This window comes from Pleurodeles waltl, chromosome 7 (assembly GCF_031143425.1).
Source record: "Pleurodeles waltl isolate 20211129_DDA chromosome 7, aPleWal1.hap1.20221129, whole genome shotgun sequence".
Lineage (NCBI taxonomy): Eukaryota > Metazoa > Chordata > Amphibia > Caudata > Salamandridae > Pleurodeles > Pleurodeles waltl.
This window is the reverse complement of record NC_090446.1, coordinates 1,130,773,513-1,130,784,958: the sequence shown is the minus strand read 5'-3', so window position 1 is coordinate 1,130,784,958 and position 11,446 is coordinate 1,130,773,513. Positions and strand designations below refer to the sequence as shown.

Here is an 11,446-nt window from a genome sequence, read left to right as displayed (position 1 = left end):
TGTGCACGTTTGAAAATGTGACCTCGAAGAATGGCCACCAGTGTTCACAAAATGTACTAATTTAGGATTAATATGTATGAAATACTGAAAATGTATTAGATTAATGTAGTAATATGTCATACTGAGAGTAATAAATTATGCATTAGCTTATTAATTGTCTGCCTTAACTTAGCGAGTGTCTTGGACTAGTTTTGCCAGGCCTCATGCAGAAGCTGTATTTCTTAGCGTTTAATGGAAAATGGTGACAGACTGAACTAACTGTGAAAAGCTCATCGTTAAATAAAATGCTTAGCAGAAGCTTACCATGAGAACCGACTAGCAGGAGACAGTCCTTAAAAGTGTAACAATCATGTGTAAGAAGTACTTTCCCAGGACGCGAACAATGAAGACACTGACTGGAGAAGAAGATGCAACAAAATTGATTCCTGACGAGCTGGATGATGAGAACATCATAAAGCGGACCAATCAACGACGTGTGGAGTGTGAAATATTAGAATTCATAGATATGGTATATGAAAATCATTGGACAGAGTATTAACATACGATTAATTGACCAATTGGAAATTGGGGGTTAGTTTGGGTGACTTTGAAATAACAACGTGACAGAGGGGAACTCCGAGAGATTAGACCTTATTCTGATTTGTGATGCAATATTTGTGAGAAGAAGAGACTCGAGAGTCTGTCATTGGGCTTATTCTCTCTGACTGAGAGCCTGATGTGTTGCTGATCAATTGACGACCTGAGGACGAAGACCGATTCTGATTGCTGAACCATAACGTGGATAGGTAGATATGACAATATAACTGAAATGTACTTTTGTGCCTTTTCTTTTTAGGTACCAACTGCGCTGTCTTATTAGTTTTATTTAGTTAGATGTTTTCTAAATTCATGTTCTAAATTGTTTTGTATGAAGCCCCACATGCTGATGCTAATCCGGGTTAGATGGGTTTTCTAATTGCCGACTGACAGAATTACAGAGACAAATGTTTGAGGACTGTTTTGCTGAACTTTATGGACAGCGTTGAAATGCTGAAGCCGACTTTATTATTAATCTGCACTAATGCTCTAGAATGTATTGTGATACAAGCCTTAATTAGATTGTGTTTCTGGCGTCTTTTGAATAATTAATACTGCCTTCATAGGCATTCTGAATTGAGATGAGTTTAATCTACATGATTCAGTATTGTAAACATAAGGGAAATAAAATAACTAAACTTTTACTTACGGTGTGGTTATTCATGGCTGAAAAGTCATGTGTGAGAATTACTGACTTCATGGATTATTGAATATTGATTTGACTAATAATTATTGATTATTGTGTATTGATTGTTGTTTCCTATACTGGAGCTATGGTAAAATCATCTTAAACGAGTCAAACGGTTGCTCAACCTATACGCGTCCCCTTGTAAGTATAGTTATTAAAGGCATGACGCGTTAACAGGATGATGCATAATTGAACTTTCGCCATGTGTTGGTCGATGTGGAAGTGCTCCTATTGTGATGGCAGTGTCTATTGATTTATCAGACTTAAAAACAAAAAAATCTGGCGATTTAAAAAAATGCACCAGCATACCACATACAGCAGGGTCCATTCCATGTGAAGATCGAGTGAGCTAGAGGAAATGTTTTCATGACACAGTGACAATGACTTCATATTAGCTAATATAATAGGTCTGCATCAGTAACTATTTTGCGGTTATGCGAAAAACTAATGAAAACAACACGGACAAGAGAAAAATGTTTTAGGTTATGATATTAAAATATATAAAAATTATTTTTTATAGCGTTTAAAAAAAAGTGTTTTAAAAGAAGGGATCTCCCAAATCAATGGCAATCTTTAATCTATGAACTGAAATAAGAAATCCATGATGTAGAGATGTTACGACATGGAATTACCTTTTCCTTTCTTTCTTCTGCACATCAACTTTCCTCTAATTAATTTTGTTTTATACTTCAGAACTGTCAAACTGAATTTCCCATTTGAAACACAAAACAATGCTATTAAACAAACACGACGCTGTTCTAAAAACGTCATCCTGGTTTGAAGCCCACCGAAGGGAAACTGGCCAGGACATACTCAATGGCCACCATTTCTGGGAGTAATTAAAACATCACATACCAACTCCTTCAACCCTTACCAAGGAAAACCAGTTCACAGTCAAAAGGACATCAGACAGGTTTTACTGATCTGTTTTTCCCCCCAAAAATATAAAATATTTGGAAAGACCATATTAAATGTTACAAATCATTTTTAAAAGAGGTTGTCTTTGAATACAAGTGAATAATTCACACGCGCACCACCACACACTCAGGGAGGAAAAATCAGGTGCCAAAAACGCACGCATTTAGAGGCCCTCAGTCAGACAAGACCCCATCTTACATGCCTCCTTTATCAAATATGACATACTTCAGTGAGTACAAATATTCATCTGTAAGTTGACAGGCACATTTACATAAGTGCAAACTGTTATCCTGATACATTTGGGCTCCTGATGGACTTTCTTTCCAAGACTGTTGCGCTGGTTGAAGGATAACCAACTTCACTAAAACCTCTCAAAATCAGGCCATGTTCGGCTCCAAAAAACAAGGTCTCCAAGCAATAATTTTGAATGCGGGTCCCGGCCCGCATTTAATTGTGTAGTAAACAACAGAAATCCAGTATAGGGTAGAAGATCTTTAAGTATGGATGTGGCAAAGTGCTCACACACTCAAGTTTGGTTAACGTTCGTAGTGAACACAACCTGCCAATCTACTAGCACTTTATGATGGTCACAACTTAAGAATGCAGAACACTACTAAAATGGCAGGTATACCCAGCTAAATCTATTTCTGCACTCTGCAACACCTCATGCTTATGCACAGCAATGTTCATCGCACTGTGTTCGAAGCACATCTTTGAAACTCGCACCCCTCACCCACCACCTTTCATATAGGCCAAACTACATTCAAAACCATATCAACAGTGGGCTTAGAACCAAATACAAATCACACTGCTTCCTCCGTGGTATGAAGTACTATATAAATGCGAAAACACAATATATCTTTAAAAATCCGAGCTCCTGTCCCAGTGGAGCCTTGGGTTTGATGGCAACTGCATCTCTACCTTGTACTGCTGTCTGTATGTGAACCTGTATAGCGTCTACGTCATGACACAGGGTGTGCTCTACACAAATACAAAAAATTTAAACGATGCAGAAGAGATCTGCCTGATGAAGGGGAAACCCTGGAGGATGGAGAATGCACAGAACCAAGACGCTGCACGGTGGGGTTGAGGCACAAAGTAGCAGCAGGAAAAGTGGACACTAGATAGCGATTAAGTCACATGAAGTAAAGGACCTTAAGGGCTGCCATGCGATTGACGGTAGACACAGGGTGCTTAGCTGGCAGCAGGATAACTGAATAAGCACCCATGGCATAGGTAAGTAGTAGTGAGCAGAGTACATCTTTCGCTCCCCTGCCTAGTAAGCAGTAAGGAGGTGGTGCAGGTTCAGAGTATATGTTTTAAGGTGTTCGAGGGGAGAACACTTCAGGTAAGTCCACTAAATGAAATGTTGCACATCAACAGTAGGTTGCTTGAAGTTTAGGGTTCTGTGGTAAAATGATGCTGCCTTTTAGCTGGAATGGCATGGTATCTCGTTGGGGCAGAACTCACAATATCCAGGTCTCCTTGTTGGAAGAGGTTACTCAAACACTTTCCACAAGCTTCTAACCTCCCTACTTAATCATTTACACCTATCTCACAATGCTGTAATTAGACTGGTAAAGTGGGATCACTTATTACCTCAAGGAAATCTCTTAACTGGATCTTATTTCCTGCAAGAAATACAATTAAGACGAAATATCGCTTAATTGTATTTAGGAGATTAGGTCTCTCACCTACAAGCTGAAACTATGCGGTAAAACTCAACACACTCCTGTTTGCACATCTGCTAATAAGAGACTATCCGAAATACCTACATTCAGATATCTCACAATGTGGCTTTAGCGAGCAGCCACACATGCTATGAAATAAATGTTGTTTATAGCAAGAATGGGAGTGGTCATTTGGAAAATTCTTTAAAAAAAAAAAACTGTTCGATAAGACCACTCTACTCCACTCTACTTTAATATTCAGTGGTTAATATTCCCCTCACTGCATAGTTACTTGCACCTCACAATTGTGAGATATGTAACACGCTTTTAAAATCTACTCATCCGTTCACTCGCTCTTATTTTACGAAAGTTAGGGTTCACAAATCCCTTCCAGATAAGTTGGGGACAGAGGGGCTACATCCAACCTCTCCAGGGAGGTTAGTGGTCCCAGGCAACCCATCAAGATCATGGACTGGAGACAGCCGGATGGAGACCATGTTTGTGTGCTGAACCTTTTTGCCCCCAAGAAGGGACTATAAAATACGTAACAAAACTTTGGGGACAGAACCCCAAAGTGTACTGTTTTTCACACAGATAGTTGTGGTCTGGCATAGTTGGATGCATGCCCGCACCTATCCCGTCAAGCAGCACTACTCTCTAACCACTACAGAGAAAGTTAAGGACCTTAGTATCTTAGGGAGTCCAGGGACACACATTCTATGGAGGAATGAGAAGTACGTGCATATCCCAAGGAGACTAACGGTCAAAAACACCGAGATAAACTGCTAGTCTCAAGCACATCCAAGGGTGATCAGGGTTCAAGAACATTCCAAACTCAGAAACTCCCTACCTGAGTTTAGCAAGTGCTCGCGCACACAGACACACGCACCCTAGCGACCACAGGAACACGTACTCACACATGTCACAGGGAAGACAAAAGTCATACATTTCCTTTCTTACACACATTCAAGGTATGTTGGTAGCCTTAATCATATACATACAGATACATATGTACGTTACAAAGACGTCAGGCCTAACAGACCTTAAAGTAGGTTAGAGGGTGTACACACTTATTACAAGGAGACAAGACCGCAAACAGGCTCAAACTAGAGTTGTCAGTGGACAGACATGCACATGTGCACACGCACACCAAGACTTCAGTAGGAATATGCATGTGCAAGCACACCCACACCACAAACACGGCACTATGTTTAGGGGTATACATCAACTGGGAGATTAAAGTCTTTGAAGGAGTAAAAAGCGATGTCTCCACTGTCCACAAGTGCAAAGACGACAGGCACATCCCCACTCCGCCGACAGAGCTGTTTCAGTGCCCGCAGATCTGGAACCTCTTCATCAAACCTGCAAAGGAGAAAAGGCGACCATTAGTGAAGAAGAGACAAAAAATAATAATCTGTGTGCTGTTGAGCACAAGCAAGGTATGAGCTCAGACTAATCTGTGCCCAGGATAAACCACAGCACAATTTAATACAACAAACACTTATGCTGTAAGCACTGAAATTGCCAGCAGGGCGAGATCAATGCAAGTTAGTAGGAGTACAACTTAGGGCCTCAATACTGGAATATCAAGAGGTGCTGAAGGACGGGAATACTTGGGGTACGCAGTGGATATTGGCAGCTAAACCATAGATAAGTGTCTGAAAGTGACGAGAAATTAGCGTACTCCAAATATGGTTTCTGCTCCCACCTGTATTACTTAATTCATTTTAATCCACTATAAAGAAAGATCAGAATAACGAAGAGAACTGGCAAGCAGCTAGCATCGCACTGAATTACTCTTTGTTTTGGCTGCCACTTCCAACTTGACCTACTTGCTCCTGTTTTACAAATATTTGGTGCCACAGTAATCACATATCAGATTAACTGAGAAAAATAATGCTGACAAAGTAAATGTTTTTATTACAGTCTACTGGTGATGTCAAATGATGGGCAACACTTTTACTGTGGCATATTTTTAGGTCCCGGCTACAGTGGTTGCGCTGTCTTTTCGAGACATACTGTATACATTTTGTGGGTTTCAGCCCGCTCATAGGCTTCTCATTTGCTAGCTCCATCATCACTCATGTTCTTCCTACCCATTTGTCCATGGCATGCATTTGTCATGGCTCTTGCTGTGTTTAGCCACCCGAAAGCTCTGACTAAGTACTATATCCATCCACTGGTCACTATTTTAGCATATGTTTCAGGGACTGCTTTTTCATTTTTTGAAAATCAAACAACACAATTGGTCCTGTTTTCACTCCCTCCAAGCTCCGCACTCTTTCTGCAAGCAGGCCTGTAAATCTTGATCTCATCTTATCACATTTGTTGTGCATTTAAAGACTGAGATCAAATGTCAGACGCGGTTTTCTTGAGGGTGGGTGGTTACTTAATATTGTGGTGTTTGTTTAGTTTGAGATCATTTGGTTCTATCTAACTATTCCTAAAGATCCCTAAACAATCATTTAACCAAAATGCAATGTTTAACCTAAACATTAAACATCTATTGGTCTATTTCCCATGCCTGTTTAGAAAGACATTTTAAAAATATTTCAACACTCGTGTTTTACAGGCATTTCATAGTGGCTGTTATTCAATCTTGCTCGCAGGGTTTGCCGCCGTCACTTTCTGCCTGATAACATCACATTCCAAGATGAGTATAGCACAATGTTCTCAGCCATACTCGTTTCTTTTTCGAGAGCTCAGTAGCTCCCCAGGCACTGGCCTCAGCCCCCACTGCGGCGTGTTTCCTAATGCATTCACAATAAATGGCTATTGGAGCTGTGCTAATCACATACATTTACATTCCCACCACAAATTCCAGTAGAAACTGCACACTTCTTCTTGTCTTGTTACTAAAACTTCTCTCCTCCTCTTGTTGCTAAGGTACTGCAGTGCTTGTCGCTTTCTGTAAAGCCTAATTTGCTGTGCATTTAAAGGCGGAGAGTTTTTTGTCTAGCACAGCAACATTTAAATGAACTGTGGGAACCATCCCCGCCATGGACAGCAAATACATGGCATGAGACAATATATAAACCATTCCATGCAACTGCATTCCACTCCATGCAACTGAACTCCACGCAACTGCCCTCCACTCAACGCCACTCCAGTCTACACACCACTCCACGCAACGGCACTTCACTCAATACCACGCCACTCCACTACACTATGCAATGCCAGTCCACACAATGCCACACCACTTTACTCTACGCAATGCCACTCCACACAACACCAATCCATTCTACGCAACACACTCCACTCTATGCCTTGCCAATCCAAGCAACTGCACTCTATGCCATGCCATACCACACATCGCCACTCCACGTAACACCACACCACTCTACGCAACAACACTCCACTCAGCTATATGCAACACTACTGTGCTCTACACAGTGCAACTGCACTCCACACAATGCCACGCAAAGCTACTCTACTTTACGCAATGCCACTCCAAGAAGCGACCATCCGCTCTACGCAACACAACTGCACTCCACTGTACGCCACGCTATGAAATGTCATTCCACTCTACGCAACGCAGCTCCACCCAAATGAACTTCACTCCACACAACTGAACTCCACTCAATGCCACTCTACGCAACACCATTTATCTTTACTCTATGCAACGCAACACCACGCTATGTATTGCCACTCCACACACCCGTCACCCCATGCAACTGCACTCCATTCTACACCACTCCACACAACATCACTCTATGCAACACCTCTCCACGCAATGCCACACCGCACATACTACACAATCCCACTCCACATCACTCTATGCAAGGTCACTCCATTCTATGTAATGCCACTGCGCTCCACACAATGCTACTCCACGTCACGTCCTGGCATGCAAAGCCACTCCACTCTACGCAACTCCACGTAACACTCAGCACTATGCAACGTGACTCTGCTCTACGCAATGCCACTTTGCTTGTCGCAACGCAACTCCACACAATTGCACTTCACTTTACGCCACTCCACGCAACGCAGTGCCATTTCACTACATTCAATGCCACTCCATGCAACACCACTCTACACAATGCCACTTCACGCAACTCCACTCGAAGCATGGCAAAAACACATTGGCAGAGCTGATAGGTCTTTGATAGGCCTACTGGCTTTGCCACACAACACACACATTAGAACAAAGGCACAAATGACACATCCACAACCTCACAAACATATGGCTAAAAAACATTTGCATTGACAAAGCCAAAACTCGGAGCTCAGCAGCTGCCAAGACCTATTGGCTCTGCCAATGCTTGTGAGCCGTGCATGCTTTCTCCCACACAGCCCCATATTTTTGTGTTCCACACCTATTATTCATATGAGTACGCAGTACTTCTGATCGTATGCATTTTTCCTCACAGAACAATGCCGTTTCTGGTTACTGCAGGCGATATTGAGGTATTAGGTTCCTTTTGACTAATCAGCAGAATGTAGGGTTTGCCTTCGGTTTAACTAATACACATGTTGTAAATGCACTTTTTGTCTAAGGTTTTAGGGGTGATGTGGAAGAGGGTGTGGGGGGGGGGCTGCCTTCCAAATCCCTGTTTTGAAGGGTTCTGCTTGTTTGATGAATCCTAGCTGTTTACAGACCCAAAATGGATGAAATGGTACTGCTGATGCAAAGGGGATACAAACATCTAACACTATTTTTGCAGCTTGTGACTACTCTAGACTTGCATTCCCTACATTACCGCACCATCTAGTCTTTGGGCATGCTAGGGGCAACTACAACAGGCAAGGTTACAATGACATACCTGATAAGCGCATGAGCCAACAAGGACAGAGGTAAATACTACACTAATTCTGGTGAGCCGTACTTCTCATAATATGGCTTTCAAGCAAACCTGGATTACATTAAAAACATGTAAAGTGATTTCAACCCATCAGATTATGTAGCGTGCTTCATCGCAGGGGTCCCATATACACTAAAAAGAAGAACTCCCTGAACCCAGGGAGACCATTCATCACTACAACATTTTCTTAATGAATAAGGCAATCCAATGATGAAGCATATTACCAATAGCGATGTAGTAAAGCTAATTAGGACCGGGGGCCGGTGTTGCTTGCTCCCCAAAGTAATCCCACTCAATGAGGCCTACACTGTGAAAAATCAGGTAATAACATTTTACTGGAAAGTGCCTCAGCGAGCCATGGCACCTACATATCTAGATCTTTGTCGCCCTTCTTTGTGAAGGAGGTGGCCACTAGTAAACTTAACCCCTCAAGCCTTATAACTACCAACAGTAATCTAGAAGCCGTCCAAATTATTAGGTTCCAGTGAAGGCGGCTAAATTACTGGACTCCTTCCTGAGCAGTTCAGTACTAATGGTCAAAGTGGATGACACAACACAAACTGTAACGCAAACAGCCATCTAAAGTGAAAGCATCAGAGTGCCACTAACATAGTAGTCTCATTAAAATGGAAGAGGTGAACTTAGCTATGATGGACACCCGTTTCCCCTCGCTCAGCATCAAACTCATTATCATCGGTCCCCTTAACAGTAATTTAAGTACCCCCCTGATTGCAACCCCAAGAAATACCCGAAACCCCTTCAACCCAACCAGTAATGAGAACCATGTGTAGGTCCCTAGACACAACAGCTGGGGCCATGAGGTCCCAGGCAGCCAAACTGGATGCTCAAATGATGGTCGTGCAAGAAACATCGACTGTGGTAGCGCTCTCATCGAAAAAAGAAAGGAGGTGATGGAGCGTACAGTTAGGGAATCATTGAACAAGCTCCCTGCTCCTAATGATCCCTGCAACTGCTCTGCAATCTTAGAGAAGATAGAAAACATTCCGGAAGTTATACAGTCCATACAGAGTGCAAGAGTGGCCTTTTATTAGAAAACTAGAACCACCATGAACTAGTGCCGCACATAATCACAAACAAGCGGTGTGCAGCAGTAACAACCTTAACCCTAACTATGAACTCGGGCAGCTGGAGGCACTCTCAGTAGAGGAAGTTTCCACCATAAACAGGGAATTTGCCCAGAAGCGCGTGAACTCCCCCAAAACACAAGACAACAAAGTCACAGAGGCTGTAAAAACGAGATCCACAAAATGACACTCCACATGAAAGCACCCACCTCACATAAATAAGGGGTCAAATTGGGTACTTGTCTACTAGTAGCTCCAGAAGACAAAAGATCTGCAAGCCTAATTTTCAGTCTACTTGTGACATGTGCAAAGATCCCCAAAAGGCCGAAGAGAACCTAGGAAGACTTTATGGGCAGCCCTATGTGGAAAACTAGTATATTAAGTTGAACAAACCAGCAGCCTATCAATACAGCCCCAAACAGAAGTAACCGCAGACTTAAGCACTATATAGATTGAGGCAAAACAGACAGATAAGTCTGAAAAGTCGATACGAACTGTAACGCAAAAATGGGTCCTTCCCATGTTCATCATCCCACACTACTGGATATTCAAGTTCCAGTACTCAAACCCAGGCTAATTTTACTAACATATCCTCCAAAATGTGCAAGAACATAAATTAACACACTCCCAATCTACCAATACAAGACTCCTACACCCAACATTGTGGAGGGTGGGAATGGCAAAACCACCAGATCCTCCTATAACCATTAGAAATAACTTAGAACACTACTGATTGGATTTACAAGAGTGGGGCATTGAGCAAACACACAAGTGATCTGAATCCCATAACAGAGAAATGGAACAACTTGTTGGCACAAACCCTACCTACTCCTAATGCTGGCAAAGACAATATAGGTTAGCACACAGGAAATGAATTTGCTTTAGCAGAAAACAAAATGGTTACATACCAGCAGAAGTAGTTTTGCAACTTGAAGAGCTTCTGGATTCACATGATGTGCATTATCTAGTGGTTGGGTGCAGAATACTGTCTTTTGTCCTTCTTTTATGACTTTTTTTTTTTTTAACGTCATCTATTTGGCTACAGGTCCTATATATTGACGACGAAAGACGCAGCTCCTAAAGTCCTCTGTACATGGTAGCCATCTTTAGATTCTTTTTTTCTTTCCCTTCCTCCCCTTGTTGCAAAGTCTCTTCCTGGGGAGGTGGGCGGGTCTCATGTGAATCAAGAAACTCTTAAAGCTGCAAACTACTCCTACTGCTAACCATTTATTTTTGCAGTGGGAATCCTTTCTGGATTCACATGCTGTTCATTGACATTTTAGCGTGTTTTTGCGATCCTAGGGAGGTTAGACTATGCTAAGCCTGTGTGCAAAAAGGTGTTTTAGAACTCTCTGTCCCCCCTGAGCTTTTTTGGCCTGAATGGTCATGCATTAATGCTTAGTTAATGTGCGTGTATATGACCCAAGTGGCTGCCTTCCACATGTCCTCGATGGAGACATTGGTGATGAACGTGAGTTGTCGAATGAGCTCCAGACCTTTCTTCTAGTACAACTACCGCTGCTGCATGGCATCTCTGTACTGTTTGTACTGTCCATTTTGCTATGGTTGTTTTGCTTACTGGCATCCCCTTGGAGAAGTGGTGGAAGACAAAGCATTGATTACTCTTTCCAATTGTTCTTGTTTCCTGGATGGCATACATCACTGCTCTTCAGATGTCTAGAATGTGTAAAGCTCTTTATGGTCAGG

The 11,446-nt window shown here is 42.2% G+C and overlaps 1 protein-coding gene across 3 annotated transcripts in view; it reads right to left on the bottom strand.

Annotated features, from left to right (window-relative positions):
• Positions 1-1,817: 1,817 nt before the first annotated feature.
• TSEN54 (tRNA splicing endonuclease subunit 54) overlaps positions 1,818-11,446 on the bottom strand; it is a 202,657-nt gene continuing 193,028 nt past the window's right edge. For 2 of the 3 annotated variants that reach the window (XM_069200157.1, XM_069200156.1), the window contains one exon: positions 2,166-5,214. In XM_069200157.1, coding sequence (XP_069056258.1) covers positions 5,064-5,214 — 151 coding nt within the window. In that variant the 3' untranslated portion in view covers positions 2,166-5,063. Of the gene's footprint in view, positions 5,215-11,446 lie in introns of all 3 variants that reach the window. The other variant, XM_069200155.1, reaches the window with a different exon arrangement.